The sequence below is a fragment of the Amblyomma mixtum genome, chromosome 2, assembly GCF_055824585.1.
Source record: "Amblyomma mixtum isolate Tamu chromosome 2, ASM5582458v1, whole genome shotgun sequence".
NCBI lineage: Eukaryota > Metazoa > Arthropoda > Arachnida > Ixodida > Ixodidae > Amblyomma > Amblyomma mixtum.
This window is the reverse complement of record NC_143013.1, coordinates 41,885,304-41,901,356: the sequence shown is the minus strand read 5'-3', so window position 1 is coordinate 41,901,356 and position 16,053 is coordinate 41,885,304. Positions and strand designations below refer to the sequence as shown.

General features: G+C 43.5%; 1 protein-coding gene and 1 long non-coding RNA gene across 5 annotated transcripts in view; one reads left to right on the top strand and one right to left on the bottom strand.

The window, feature by feature from the left end:
* LOC149359116 (myotubularin-related protein 9) overlaps nucleotides 1–16,053 on the bottom strand; it is a 34,744-nt gene that overhangs the window by 16,032 nt on the left and 2,659 nt on the right. For 3 of the 4 annotated variants that reach the window (XM_089571339.1, XM_089571340.1, XM_089571341.1), the window contains 6 exons: nucleotides 8,156–8,318; nucleotides 5,473–5,632; nucleotides 5,241–5,392; nucleotides 4,355–4,483; nucleotides 3,662–3,818; nucleotides 1,209–1,313 (listed from right to left, as the gene is read on the bottom strand). In XM_089571339.1, coding sequence (XP_089427465.1) covers nucleotides 1,209–1,313; nucleotides 3,662–3,818; nucleotides 4,355–4,483; nucleotides 5,241–5,392; nucleotides 5,473–5,632; nucleotides 8,156–8,318 — 866 coding nt within the window. Of the gene's footprint in view, nucleotides 1–1,208; nucleotides 1,314–3,661; nucleotides 3,819–4,354; nucleotides 4,484–5,240; nucleotides 5,393–5,472; nucleotides 5,633–8,155; nucleotides 8,319–8,549; nucleotides 8,726–16,053 lie in introns of those variants that run through there. The other variant, XM_089571342.1, reaches the window with a different exon arrangement.
* LOC149359117 (uncharacterized) lies at nucleotides 10,500–14,669 on the top strand. Its single transcript, XR_016288258.1, has 4 exons — nucleotides 10,500–10,688; nucleotides 11,404–11,488; nucleotides 12,554–12,681; nucleotides 14,290–14,669. It is a non-coding gene; the product is annotated as an uncharacterized LOC149359117 (long non-coding RNA).

The following is a 16,053-nucleotide window of genomic DNA, read 5'->3' as shown; positions in this document are numbered from 1 at the left end:
GGGACAGGACATGCTCAATTGGAAATCTATCGGAAAGAAAAACGGTTGGTTGGTTGGTTAGTTTATGGGCTTTAATTTAACCCTTTGAAGGTTTTTGCCGTATATGTACGGCGGCGGTTTTCTGTCCCGCACGGTCTTTGCCGTACGGGTACGGTTTCGATCTTCCGTTTGAAATTTTGCGCCAAAAGAACAATGCGTGCTCACTGGGGGGTGCTGCCACCTCTTAGGACTTACAAGAAGTGTTTGAATTTTGTGCTGCCTTCTTACGGAGATAAGCAGAACTTATGTTTAGCTTTAGCGCGGCGGCAAAGACTGCGGCAACACCCCTTTTGTAGTTTTTGTTTCGCCGCGTGATCGCAACGGAGTCGCGCGAAATTTGAATTTTCTTTTTGTAAGCACTATCTTGCAGGGGTGCCGAAGTTGATTTCTATGTTTATTGGCGCTGCTCTTAGCTTGCTTATCACCGTTGCTCGCGAGGTATTCTCGCCCTCTGTGGCAACGCGCCTACGCGGTTTCGATTCCGCCGCGGGATCGCAACGGAGTCGCGCGAAACGTGTTTTCTCTTTGTGGGCACTGTTTTGCAGAGGCGGCGAAAGTTGATTTCTATCTTTATTGGTGCTGCTCTTAGCTTCCTTATCACCGTTGCTCGCGAGGTATTCTCGCTCTCTGCGGCAAAGCGCCTATGCTGTCACCAAAGTACTGTTCCTAATTTTTTTTTTACTATTTATTCTCGATTATATACATTTTGTAGATTCAAGATCCGCAATAAAGTAATTTGACCACCTGGGAAAGTTTTCTTCAAAATAATTCGACCCTCAAAGGGTTAACGTCCCAAAGCGACTAAGGCTATGAGGGACGCCGTAGTGGAGGGCTCCGGAAATTTCGACCACCTGGGGTTCTTTAACATGCTCTGACATCGCACAGTACACGGGCCTCGAATTTCTCCTCCAAAGAAATTCAACCGCCGCGGCCGGGATCGAACCCGCGTCTTTCGGGCCAGCAGCCGAGCACCATAGCCACTGAGCCACCGCGGCGGCGGAAAGAAAAACCTTTGGCTAGATTGGATCTATTGGAAAGAAAAATCTTTGGCTAGAAGAGAGCTCGGAGACTGGCTACTCTGATGGAACTGAAATAGTAACTGATAGCTAAGGTGATGCTGAAATAGAAAAAAGTACCGAAGAAAACTTCAGCTCAAATTAAACACATACCTTCCACCACTTTGGAGAGAGACTCCAAAAGGGCCGTGTGACGCTCGATTGGCTTGTGCAGGCGTGTCCACATGGGATAATGCACCTCAGGCTCACAACCTCCACCTGAATAATGTAAAGAGTGCACAATTTCAGAAAATGCACTGCAAGTCAACTATGTAACCTTTATGTCTGAAAAGTGCAAGCAGCAAGTTTGATTGAAAGAACCAGGAAAAGAAAACTGCAAGGTGTTTTCAGTTTCCTTGTTCCAGGTTCCTCCTTTCCACTCCATGTGTTTTCTTCTAACTCCGTGCTGGGGCTAGTGGGCTCCAGTGTTTATTCGCTTTTCTTGTCTACACCTGCATGTTGGCTTCTGCTTCTGTTTCTCCACACTGTATACTTGTCTCCTTACTGAAAGAAATCAGCTGCAGGAATCATAAGTTAATCTCATCCTGGTCTTGTCATGTGATTTGTGCCTTACACAACCCACAAACGTGCTCCAACTCTTCCACCTTCCATTTCTGAGTTCCCATGAACTTTAAAATTAAAATTGTACACTGTAAATTGTGGGGTTTAACGTCCCGAAGCAACACGTGGGCTGAGTACATATCCCCTTCAGGCACTGTGTATACATTTGTACATGTGTCCTGAATACTGTAAACTTCATATACCAGAATGGGCAGCCCACAGGAATGTGGGCACTATAATAAGGCACAGAAAATGTGCAAAATTGTCCACAGAACCATTTTAATCCAGGCATGTGTAATGAATGCAAAATATTGTTTTAAGATGAATGCCCCCAAATTTTATGGTAGCTATGGTATGTGTCCACTCAGTGTGCATTTTCTTTTGCTTGTTTTGTTTGTTTATATAGAGAGTTCTTATTAAAGGAATGAATCAAAAGCAGTACAATTGAGACCCCCAAAATAATGTTGTGCCTTGACTTGGGGATATAAGGTCGTGACAGGAACTGCATAATTAAGCAAATGGGAGGATACAAATTTTTTTCTATGAAGACTTGGCATGCTTCATGTACATGTTTTAACATTTTCCCCCTTTTGGATGATGGCTGAAGAGAATATGGTGTCCTGGACATTTTGAGGAAGCTGTCCTGGACATTTTGATTAGGTTTGGTTTATGGAGGTTTAACGTCCCAAAGGGACTCAGGCTATGAGGGATGCCGTAATGAAGGGCTCCGGAAATTCGACCACCTGGGCAAGTGCAAGAGACACTGGTCTTGAAAAAAAAATTTTATTAATGAAGTCACAGTTACGAAATCTTCAGGGTATATGTATTTTTGTGTGCTGATTCTAAATATGTCATTTAATTTCATGTAAAACAATTGCTTGAGCACATGTGCACTTTTTATGCTAGCATTTTGCGGAGAGTTTTGAAGAAAATTTGGTGCAGGAAACTCGCTGAAATGTATGCCATTGGGTTGTCTTGACACCAAGGAATGCAACAAAGGTGAAATTGTCTTCCTGCCCATCATAGAACTTAAGTTATAGAGTTTTGAAGTTGTCGCTTCAGAAATGAGAAGGAAAGTGTGTATTCCTGTTTCTGAAGTGGCAGCTTCAGTACCCTATTACTCAAGTTCTATGAGAGCCAGGATGATAATTATACCCTTATTGCATTCCTTGGTGTCAAGAGAGCCTAATGGCATACATTTCAGCGAGTTTCCTGCAGAAAATTTTCTTCAAAACTCTCCGCAAAATACTAGCATAAAATGTGCATAAGTGCTCAAGGAATTGTTTTACACGAAATTAAATGAGATATCTAGAACCAGCGCACAAAAATACATGTGCCCTGAAAATTTCATAATTATGACTAAATTAATAAAATTTTCTTTTCAAGACCAGTGCCCCCCCTTAACAGGCTCACAGCGATGACATAAGATATCATTCAGCTAAATTTCTTTGCACAGCACCATGCAGCACAAGATAATCCATTGCCAGTTGGAGTTGGCCACCATTCAAAATTAAAGTCACTGAAATAAACTAAACGCCATCTCATCTTTCCTCCTCTGATCTCCCCCACTGTGCACAAAGAGGAGGCATTTTTTGTCCATTTCATGCACCTACAATAACAGCACCTAGCTCCCTTCATGCGCTCCAGTGGGAAAGTCTGGTGACAGAAGAAAAAAGATGACGGCGGGCACAGCAAAAGCTGGAAAAGGTTTGGTTGGTTTATCGGGTTTAACGTCCCAAAGTGACTAAGGCTATGAGAGACGCTGTAGTGGAAGGCTCCGAAAATTTCGACCACCAGGGGTTCTTTAACGTGTGCTGACATCGCACAGTAAGCTGGAAAAGGAAAGATTGCATACTTGAAAGGTTTTCACTACTCTAGTATTTATCAAGGGCTTCACTCGGAAACCTTTATAGCTTGCAGCTAGTCTACGTGGTGGAAAGACCCGCACTTTTCAGTAATCCTCAGCGTCTTGGCCATGAGGCAAGAGGAGATGCAGCCAGGTTTACCTTTTGTTTTTGATAGCTGGGCGACGTTCTGTGTTCGGGTGTCGATGATGAACCCTTTCTTTCCACACATGAGCACCGATTTAAGCAGCTCTTCATCCCCATTGCAGCGCCGCATTGTGGTCCCAACCATGGGCTGACTACACCTCATCAGTGCTGTCTGCAACAAAGCAATAACAAGAGGCCAAGGACATTTGAAAAATCAACAGCAAACATTTGGTGACCTCCAAAAGTGCAGTGTTGCAAGGGTTTCAGAAGGCAGAGGGAACTGGCCAAAACATGCTTGTATCAATCTATATTCTTGGCATTTCGGGCAGTCAAAGGAATTAATTCTGCACACATCTACAAAGCACAATACCAGAAATAGTGCTAGAAAGAAAACTGGTCAAAATTACAACATTATAATAGTAACGGCAGCATTATGACCACAGTAACGGTAATGGCAAAGAAAAACGTCAAGGAATTTAAACCTAGGATCCAGCAATCAGCACCAAGTGAGAAGAACAGAAATGCTGGCAAACATTAACAGAGCAGCCAAGACTATGCTTATAAATGGACACATGAAGCAGCTAAGGTCCAACACTGTACTTTGAATGTTATATATCATACAGAATGCAGCCACAGCTTTTGCAATAAAGGCTGACAAATGCAGTGAAACTGTATCACGCCTGCTGGGACAGTACGTGCAGCACCAACCTTTGCCTTTTTATGAAAATAGCTCAGGACCGGAAAGCGTCCCAGCTGCCTGAAAGAAGCTGAAGCAATCAGAACACTGTCTTCTATCCTCTTTGGCACAATCACTTGCTCAGGGTAGGTTGAACACACCTGCGTAAACACAACAGAATTAAATTTAAAGCATAAAAAACACAGTGAGTTCATTTCAATTCAAAAGCTGTGAAGTAATTTATTTCCAGTAATAATTAACCATGAAAGCTGCATTAATCGATAATACCGATCATGAAGACAAATTATATTAATAATAGTAAGTAAGCATAGACAATATGTATTCTCTAGATGCCTTCTTCACTATATGTGACGTGAACAAGTGAGTGCTCTCATAGTGATAAATGTTTATGACAAGTTTCAGAAATATCACAAAAACATCACAAATATATGAAAACACATCACACTGCTTTGCATGCTGGAGTTCATAATCCTTTCTGCTAATTTTACCCTTGTGAAGTGTTCAGGAATAAGGTAGAAAAAAAAAATCTGTTCGATTGTACCACCAGGTCTTTATTTCTAAAATGCACACCGGTGCGGTGACTTATTACTATACTATGCTTGCTTTAACGTCCAGCAATGATAGCCATTAAAATGTTTACATGCAAAAAAAATTAGGTCTCTCAAGTTTCTGTTCAAACCACACTCAATAATCATGACACGGCACACTGCCCCATGGGAGCTGGCACTGGTTGCTTAATTGTGTTTAACCAGGAAGTCAATGTTCTCAAGCCTGAAATTTAGTGAAACATATGATAAAATTATTTGCTTCAGTAGTTAAGATACTCAAGTTTCACGCTTTATGCAATGCAAGATTTTATGCAAAGATTTTTTACAAAATATAGCCATTTGTCCTCACCGAGAAATCTTTGTTCACAAGCGATATCCTCCAATCATCAGAGACCAGCTTAATCTTGGCAAAGTCTTGCTCCGTCGTAAATGCCGACCATCCATCTTCCATTATAACAAAAGATGGATTGTAGAAGAATGGATGGAACCATTTCGGGTTATCTGTAAAGGAAAGGCACACAGCGTAATGTATTTTCTCACTTCAAAAAACCTCCAAAAGTTTCAGGACATTATTTCTTTACCTAATGCAGAAAGGCATTCTATGGTATCAGCAACATTGTTGCACGCTTCTACGCCGGTGATGTCCAGCTGGATTATCCTGAAGTCTTTGCACTTCAAAAAGAGGGAGCCGGAGAGAGCGCCAATTCGTCGTTCAACAGTGTCAACCATTCTATGGAGCAGCTGAAATGAGAGGAAAAAAAAAAAGGAATAACCTGAACTTACAACTTCTCCACTTTGAATTTTCGAGAAGCTAAAATAGAAGCATGCAGGAACAGGTGATATCATGAGTAGATGGACTGGAAGACCAGCCCATCTATCGCGTGTTGCGGAAATATACGCGCCCCGTAAAATGATTCTTTCAGCTAAACGGGCTCATTGTTCGAGCTCAAATTTCGCACAGAAATGGCATTTGGTCGGCAGAATTGTTTAATACCACGTTTGCTTGGGGTACTTACCTGATTCGAACAGAATAAGTCGGATATTCACATCGTCTGCGGCGACGACGAAGGAAATTAAGCCGCTCTGTCAGCGATCGCACTGGTGGCGCCATCTCGTTTGTTCGCCGCGAAGTTTAAGCAAATGTGGGGGATGTTTGCGGGAAGTTTGAAGGCTCTCTTTCAAATGTTTTTTAATTGGTCACAAAAAACGCAGTTTGGCAAAAACTGCGCGAAATTCGCAACGTTTCGAATGCCTTTAGCAATAAATCTTTTCGAGCTTCGAGTGTCGTCTGCTTTCGTCTGTTCGCTACCGACTGCAGCTTTTGAGTCTGTGCTTTCAGTCTTGCCTTCTTTCGTAAAGTACGGAAGCTTACTACCGACAAATGAGACCGTACACTGACGAAGAGAAGGCCATGGCCGTGTCATGGATGTGCGCATCCAATTCCATGCGCTTCGTGCGTAAGAAGTTTCGTGCGGAGTTCCATCGTCGACCGCCGCATCGAGAATCTCTGAAAAGGTGGGTCGACAAGTTTCTGTCAACTGGAACTGTCGGAAGAACGAAAAGATGCGATGTTGGAAGCTCCAGGAGTTTTATTGCTGATGCAATTGAGGGCGCTTTCGACTCAAACCCACGGCTTTCCTGCCGACGCGCAGGAAGAAAGGGCTGCGTCCTTTCAAAGTTCGCGTGCTCCAAGAGCTTACCGCCCAGGACCTGGCACAACGATTGGAGTTCTGTCGCGCAGAACAGAGAAGAATTGCTGCAGACCCTGGACATCTGCAGTTCATACTGTTCACTGATGAATCTATTTTCCATCTTGACGGCGCAGTGAACAGGCAAAATACGCGCCAGTGGTCCCGGGAAAACCCCAGGTTTTCAACAACACGTCCTGTTCACTCTCCAGGTGTGGCAGTTTGGTGCGGGATTTGGAGAGAAGGGGTCGTAGGACCATTTTTTTTCAGCGATACTGTCACTGCCGACTCTTACCTGTCGCTGCTGCAGAACGATGTTCTGCCTGAACTGAACGAAAGACACATGCAGCAAGAGGTGTGCATTTTCCAGCACGACGGTGCCCCAGCGCACTACGCCTCAAAGGTTCGGCGTTTTTTGGATGAAAATTTCACGCGCAAGTGGATGGGCCGCGGGTCCGAAAACATGCCCTGGCCTCCGAGGTCACCTGATCTCACCCCGTGCGATTTTTTTGTTTGGGGCTTCATAAAATCGCTTGTATACAGCGCCGGCACACTGACGAGCATCGCTGCGCTCAAGGCCCGCATTGAGGACGCGTTTGACCAGATCACTGATGAAATGCGGGCAAACGTGTTCAGAAACTATGAAGAGCGCCTGGAGAGGTGCATCCAAGCCAACGGCGGCCACTTTGACGTCTGAGCTGCACAGGATCTCAAGAACAAGTCGCGAAACGGCCCTTATCAGGGCCACCAAAATCCTGCCTGGTGGGAGCTAACGCACCGCCGCTACTCCTTACCCGATCCTCTGCAAATAAAGGAGAACCAAATAATACTACACAGATAGCATAATGCAAAAATGCTTTCAGGAGGGTGTCAGAGCGCTCATAGCGTTTATTCTGTGGCAGTGTACGACATCAAACCGCACCGGTAGCGAACAAACGAAAGCAGACGACACTCGAAGCTCGAAAAGATATATTGCTAAAGGCATTCGAAACGTTGCGAATTTCGCGCAGTTTTTGCCAAACTGCGTTTTTTGTGACCAATTAAAAAACATTTGAAAGAGAGCCTTCAAACTTCCCGCAAACATCCCCCCCATTTGCTTAAACTTCGCCGCGAACAAACGAGATGGCGCCACCAGTGCCATCGCTGACAGAGCGGCTTAATTTCCTTCGTCGTCGCCGCAGACGATGTGAATATCCGACTTATTCTGTTCGAATCAGGTAAGTACCCCAAGCAAACGTGGTATTAAACAATTCTGCCGACCAAATGCCATTTCTGTGCGAAATTTGAGCTCGAACAATGCGCCCGTTTAGCTGAAAGAATCATTTTACGGGGCGCGTATATTTCCGCAACAGTCGATACAAGTTATTTCTATCTGTACTTTGTGTTGCGAAGCGTGTGGCAAAAACCATATGTGAAGCCGTTCACTTATCCAAGCCCCTGGCTGAACACTCATATTAAACAGAATGCACTGAGCGCGTGGCGACGATACACCCGCTTTCCAGATATTCTACGTATGGCGGCGCCAAGCAAGCACATTAAAGGCAACGCGAGTGGTACAGCAATTGTGGCTACCTACCCACAGCTCCTTGTCATCGTCTGTGCGCGATGAGAAGATAGAATGGTGGCTTGAAAGGGACAGCGTTCCCGCAAAGCTTGTGGAGAGGGGTGCGTGGAGAATGACGCGATCAACTTTGGTAATCTTGATCAGCTCAGCGAACTCCATTTTTTTCCGCTTGGATCTAGAACAAACACAGATTCAAACCAAGACTCAGAATTACGCTGATTTGCGAGAAATAAGACAACCCTAGCATGAAAGCAAACGTTTCGTCAATTTTCGCAAATGGGCTCAGAGCATCGAGGACGCAGATGCTGCTGAAAGTGCCGCACATCTGTGACGCCCACCGCCGGCGAAAGCTTCACTGCTTTGCTTTCGCTAGTGTCAGACCGCTTAACTGGAAACGGCTGCTTACCAACGTTATCGATACGTCTCAATATATGTTTGCAATGACAGTAGCATTCCACTTCTGTAGATGTGACGTTAATATGTTACGACGAGCTGCATCGCAAAATCCACAGGTAGCAGGCGTGCCTGCCGCGCACCAGCCTGCTCAATGCAGTCGTTCCCGTTGTGGCTTTTACTGGCTGTTTATCTGTCTCGAACAGAGGCCGCACAGCCAACCGGTTTGAGGCCATTTCGACATCGAAAACCGGAACCAAAAGTGAACGTCCGTCCGTTCACGCAACATGCGCTGTCTGCCAGCCTAACTTCATTAGCAACCGCGCTTATAACCAGCTTACAGCTAGTGGTTAGACTTTTCGCTTTAATACTAAAAACGCTCACAAATATACGCCGAATTCATTTTTTTAATTCGGTTTTAGCTGAAAAAAGTCAATACCAGTTGAGTAAGTCAAAGGAGAAATTAAGAAAGTGAGGAAACCAGGAACGCGGTGAGACAACGGCATCCGTGGAATTTACTAACATGGTTATTCATTTTGAGGTATAATTCATTTGTGAACTAAAAAGCCGATGCAGATCGAAAAACACCGTGTACGGCGCCATCTACTCAGACATCACCGGCCGTCACTTAGGTTTTTCCACTGCATGCATGTAAGGTCACTGAAACTTTTTTAACCGTGACAATAAAACTCTAACGATAGCAGCCCTCAACGTGGACCCATGAATAAATGACAAGAAAGTTTCATGTTCTGGCTTCTGCGACAGTTAAGTGGCAGTTCTATCACTGCCATAACCACGCGGACTATATTATGCGCGGTCCTCTCGTTCAGCGCAGTATGCTTGTAACCAGAACATTGCTTTCTTAAAAAAAAGGGGGGGGGGGGGGGGGGGGGGGGGGGGGGCAAACTAAACTCCACGGTACTTTTGACCACCGTGGGACATATTTTACTGGGAAAAAAAAACGAAATTTTTTCCCGGAAAATAATATTCGCCGAAAAACAAAACCAGAAAGTTGCTTCCTGAAATAAACGCCGCTTCAAAAATTAAAGAAACCAAAGTTCAACTCCTAAAGAAAAAAAAAAATTACCGACGATTACGTTACTTCCTAATGCGAAATTTGAGCGCAGCAAATAAGCTGTTTCACCTTTTCGATAGATTGAGGCAAAGAAATCGAGCAACACATGTATGCGCTATCACAGAATTTTTTTTTATTTTTCACACGTATTCCTTTAACAAAGACTCCACTAACAGTTCTTGACAGTCATGAAGGAAGCTTTGTGGTCGGAGAAATAGACTGATATATGTTCGACTTGGTACACCAATGCTTGATTCTCAAAGACGAGATCTATACAAGTGCCTCGCGAGGTTGTCACAGCCGTGGGACGCGTTACGAGCGAGAGGAACGGGATGTTCTCCCGCATAAGTGTTAGGAAATTGCTGTTTGTCTTTATGTCAACATTAAAGTCCCCCACTACTAACATCGGTGTGGATCGATGGACGGTTAATGCGAGTTGCAGGAACCCAGCAAACCATGAATATGCAGAGGATGTCCACTAATGGTCCTAACGTCCAATGTCTATGTATCGATATCCTCTGCATGTTGAGAGGACTATCGGATTCAGATATCAGTTAGTGGATATTCAGATGACATTCATACATGCTTTTCTTTCAGCACAGTGGAAGATTTGGAAATGTGCAAACAGCTTACCAGAAAACACATTAAAATTATGTTGCCTTTAAATTTTAATTTTTTTTTGCTTTCGCAATCTGAAGTTTTCAGGAATGAATTATTTAGGCAGTCAGCAATTACATGCTTTGATTTTATTTTATGCAAGCAAATGCATGTGAAGTACGATTATTTGAAGAAACTTCTCAAGTTAGACTGAAACCCACAAACGCCGCGAATTTCAAACCAGAACTGCAACTAGAACTGTATTGATATTAGGCAGCCCAACGGCCATGGGCATCATCATTAGCCGCGGCGGCCGCGAAGCGATGTTTTCTTGGTCCCTTTCAGCGTTCGTTTGCACATTTTATTTTTTCGCGTGTTCACATTTTCTTCGTTGTGGCGGCAAGCTTGTACGCGTCGTATACCGTCCTGTGCCAGCATTGTGCAGTGTACTGGGGGACTACGTGAAGAACGGCAATAATGGTGAGTTTTTGCACACTTTTCTCTCAAACAAGTGTTAGTGTTCGTTTGTGGCATTGTGCAGTTTTCGTGCTGGCGATTTCACCAGTCGGTTTATCAGTTCGTGGAGTGCATAGATAGCTTAAAAATGCGTGGCGTTTAGTTAACTGGATTTGTCCCTGAAGCGGAGGCATGGTACAGTAGTGGCGCGGGAATGCCTGTGGCGGCCGCCTGGCATGCTATGACCCTCACTACAAAGGTAGAGTTTCCAGTCTCCGGCGGCTCAAGAAGACAGTTTTGGCAGATCTTGTGTTGGTGTAAAATTTGCTAACAGGTCCCCTTTCGTTGCAGCTCTTCTCTTCAAATCTAACTGGGCTTTGTTTTTAGTCAAGCTCTTCTGTTTAAATTTGCCTTTTGCGATCTGACATTGCTTTTTCATCTTTGTGCTTGTAAAAAACCTTTGTGGGTTCTTTCTTATTTGTAATTTTCTCCTATTTCAGTTGTTGCTCACTTCATGATATTTGGTTCTTGACTGTTTTTGTCTCTCAGCTTGTGGTTTCTACAACTTTTGCTGAAAATATCTTTTTATTGCAGTGTGTCAATGCAAGTAGTGCTGAGAAAATTCTTGCTACTGTTCGTGTGCCCCAGTACGGGGTTACATTATATAAAATGAGAGTTGCAAATTGTAAACCTGTAATGCAACTGGGTGTGACCATTCTTCTCTCCTGTTCATTTTCAGGTATTTTGGAGAGCATGTTCAGAAAAGAGGCTGTCTGTATGTTGTCACTCACTAGCTGCATTTGCTCCATCAAGACAAAGAGCTGGTATGAAACTGTTTTTCGCGCTTCATTCTTAGGTTATTAGTCATGACCTATGGAAAGCAAATAGCTTTCACCAAATATATTCTAGTTCTTCATTAAAGACAGGCTAATTGCCAACTACTGCCACATCTTTCGTCTTAACATAACGCATAAAAATTCAAGCAATCACGTTTCACTGGCGTAATTAACTCACTTGAGTTAAACCCGTTTTCTCACACGTCCCAACTTTGGTTCCGCAAATGCTTTCATGAAGCACAATTTATAATGTTCGGTAGTGATTAACATACATTTATAGCTTCTGGGTCTGGAAAGAGCTTTGATTTTAGACGTCTCCAAGGCATGTTTCTATGTTAAACTCCAGGTTTCTACAATAAGACTAAGGCACCTCAACAATGACTATTTGGTTTTCTACAGGGTTGCTGACTTTCTTTCTAACTGCACATCATTTGACTGTTAATGCAACCAACTCTTATGGTGCTCCAATCCTTTCAGGCATGCCTCAAGGATGTGCTTTAGCATGTTAACTTTTTCTGACCTGTATTAGCAGTTCATTTAGTGTTGTTTCTGCTTGTTTTTTGCTGCTGATTGTGTCATCTACTGCTTAATAACTGATGGTTCTGACACTGCATCACTTCAGACTGAATTCAGTAACGCTGTGTAACGCTTTCTCTAGAATGTGGAGCTTTACTTTCTGTTACAAATTTATGAGCATTTCTCATAACCAGGCACCCTGTTCTTGTTATTTTTACAAATAGTTGCCTGGACTTTCTGCATAGAAGTACTTTAGCATGCATTATACAACTTTTAGCAAAAATTTATGGAAGTCCAACTAGTATTGCTTAAGTAATATCAAAATCTAATTGCATGCTGATGCATTTGGAAAACAATTTTCACAATGGCAGTGAAAAAGTACGTGCCAGCCCATTCCAATTTTGTTCCCATCCGTGTTTCCTCATGCTGCATTCCCCGATTATGATCTACCAACCAGACTTATTACAATATCGACCATTCATGGCTCTTTTTTCCATGTGTGCTTTCATACTGAATGTGTCCTATTGTTCTGCATAGATGCTGTTCGATCGAACAAGATGTTCTCAACAACACTGGCCGAGATAGAAGAAATGGTAAAAAAATGGCTGCAGCATGCGTCCTGCAGGCGGAAGCAGCTCCAGGAAAGGCACGCAAAGAAAGCTGAGGCAAGTTGATTCCCTTATACCTTTTGTGAGCTTGAGACTGTTTTTGTGTGTGCAGTGATGACCAAAAGTGTGCTTGTCTGCATAGACCTGGCATACCCAAAGGTTACATTCCACACCTCATGTTATCCACTTTTATGGAAAAAGATACTTTTGATTTTTGTGAGCATTTGTGTGCACACGATTAGTTTTTTGGTTTGCTGCCTCATGTAGCCTAACATTTTTAGTCCCCTGGTACACAATTAGGTGCACTGCAAATTCACAAAGCTTGGAGCATAGTCTGCGTAGCTTAGATTGTTTCATTTAAGGCTAATTAATTGAGCAGATAGAACGCTTTGTATACAAATGAAAGAGCAAATATATTTCACAAAATCGTAAGCTTGGCACTGTGACCTCCAATGTTTTGCTGGTAGATTTTGGCCCTATAACTGATGTCATTTTTTTTTCTCAGAATTCGGTTTTATTTGGTTCATGGGATTTAACGTCAAAAAGCGACTGGCTATGAGGGACGCTGTGTGGAGGGCTGTGGATAATTTTGACCACTCTGGGTTTTTTTTATCATGCACTGACATTGCTACACAGGCACCTTCCATGCCTGTGTAGACTCCACAGCCAGGATCAAACCTTGGGTTGCCAGGCTCAATAGACGAGTGCCCTAACCACTGACTGGTTAGAGCCCATGCGCCCTTACATCACATCTATCTTCAAAATGATTTGAAGATGCCTAGGGTGACAATTTTATAGATCTGGATTTAAAAAATTTTGTTTCCAATTTTTTAGCAGTTTCCATACCTAGAAAATGTTCGCCATTTGTGTTCTCTCTCCGCTGGAATGATAAGGACTGTTTGGAATCGAAGTTTGTTTTATGGGGTTTAACGTCCCAAAGTCACTCGGGCTATGAGGAACGCCGTAGCGAAGGGCTCTGGAAATTTCGACCACCTGGGGTTCTTTAACGTGCACTGACATAGCACAGCATACGATAAATGGCGCCTAAATGCAGTCACTTTCTGAAAAGTTCTGTGAATTAGTACAAATAGCACATCATTGAATGTTTTGATTCCTAGTTGCATTTGTATTCGCCTGTAGTGTCATTCTGGAGCTAATTTTTTCCAAGCAGAAACTGCTTTAGCATACACGTTTTTCTCCACAAAGTGCATTTTTTAGTTACTTGAGTAGTCAAGTAGCCCGAGTGACTACACAGGCATGGAAGGTGCCTGTGTAGCAATGTCAGTGCATGATAAAAAAAACCCAGAGTGGTCAAAATTATCCACAGCCCTCCACACAGCGTCCCTCATAGCCAGTCGCTTTTTGACGTTAAATCCCATGAACCAAATAAAACCGAATTCTGAGGAAAAAAAAATGACATCAGTTATAGGGCCAAAATCTACCACCAAAACATTAGAGGTCACAGTGCCAAGCTTACGATTTTGTGAAATATATTTGCTCTTTCATTTGTATACAAAGCGTTCTATCTGCTCAATTAATTAGCCTTAAATGAAACAATCTAAGCTACGCAGACTATGCTCCAAGCTTTGTGAATTTGCAGTGCACCTAATTGTGTAATTGTGAATACTATTTAATACTATGTATTGTGCTCTATTATATTCACAGGCCACTCGAAATCAAGTGGGGACCTCTCCAGAGTAGGCGTCCGCCATTCCTCATTTTGCTTGGATTGTGCCTGCACCTTGGCTTTGTCACAGTGGTGGGGTACCTGACTGGGTAATAAAGATACATAAGAGTAATGGTGGTCTTGCCCAGTGCTTTGTTATATTGACACAGCATCATTACATTCAGCGTAGAACACCCGGCACCTCCCTCCACAACCCACAAAAATATTGGATGAATATCTATTCAGCGTCCATTAAATATCTCAGAGTGACCATATGTGGCCAAAATATGGACATTATATAAACATCCACTGTTATCAAAATGAAGCTCATATGGATATTCTATGGACATAATATGAACTTGTGAGAATATTATATGGACATCTGATATTTTATAAATTATATTATATGGATATCCCCTGAACATTACTCGGTTGGCTGGGAAGTGCACGACGTCTTTCGTGAGTGCGGTAGGGGCGAAGTAGGCAGCTACTACCAGCAAGCCGTTGGGCAACTTTGCGGCGCACAGTTCGCCAACTTCATGAGACGTGCCAAACATTTCGACTGGTATTGCAGAGAGACCTGTGCGCAAGTAGATAGCGACTCCCGCCGCTCTGTTGTGGTCTCTGCGAGCACCACAGCAGTATAGGAAATCTATGATTTCGAGAGGCTCTTCGGGATCCATCCAGGTTTCAGCAAAGCAAAGTACAGAGGAATGGCGCAGAATGTGATCGTGGTGTACGTCCTTGGCATGTGCGGCAAGGGAGCGTACGTTAAGAATGTAGTTGTGAATGATGAATCAAGTGCTGCCAGCGAATGACGCGTCCATTGGCTGTCTGCGTGTGTTACTGATGTGTGGTTAACATGTTAAGCTTCGCCTGTAAGAGTGGAACGCGACAGCGTCTTGCAACGCTGCCAGGGAGTCCACAGAACGCCATCGCCAATTCGGCTGTACGCCTTGCTGGACGGTAAATTTATTTTTTGAGGAAAGGAAATGTATCTCTCTCGCATATCTGGGTGGACACCTGCACCTCGCCGTAAGGGAAAGGGGGAAGATGGGAGTGAACGAAGACGCCGTATTAGCTAGACGCGCCTTTGTTCCAACGTTTATAGATCTATAAACGTTGCCTTTGTTCATTCCTAACCATTCAGCTGGCATTACGGAGTGGCTAGCGTGCTCGTATCGCACTCCGGAGACCCTGGTTCGATTCCCCAACTCGACCAATTTCGTTCTCGGTTTTATTGGTTTATGCGGTCTAACTAGAAAGGTTAATTAGGCTATTTCATATTTATATTATTGTATTTCTATCCATCGTGTTCTGTCATTAACCTGTCAATTGTTGGAACTGTCTAGGATGTTCGACACAACGTATATGAAACGAGCAACGTCTTACTGAGTTGGGAAGTGCGTGGTGGTGGAGGGAACGCGGCTTCGTACTTATCTTTTTTTCAGCAGCGTCTCCTTCCGCGGACGCTGTTGTCGCTGCGGCGCGCGTCTTTCTTTTCTTTTCTTCTGACCTCTTCATTCTCCTCTATATTAATTAGGCTAATTGATTAATTAAGCAATTAACTAAACTCAGTCCAACTTAGTTGCAGCATCACTATACGATCCCTTTGATTGGTTGCATGGTTACTAGCCAAAGTACAATTGGCCCCATTTGAAATTCGCGCACTGTGACGTCACGAGCATTTCGACCAATTGAAAAGCGTGACATTGGGGGCGGAGCTGGTTACGAGGCCGACGCCGACGACGACGCGAAACCCA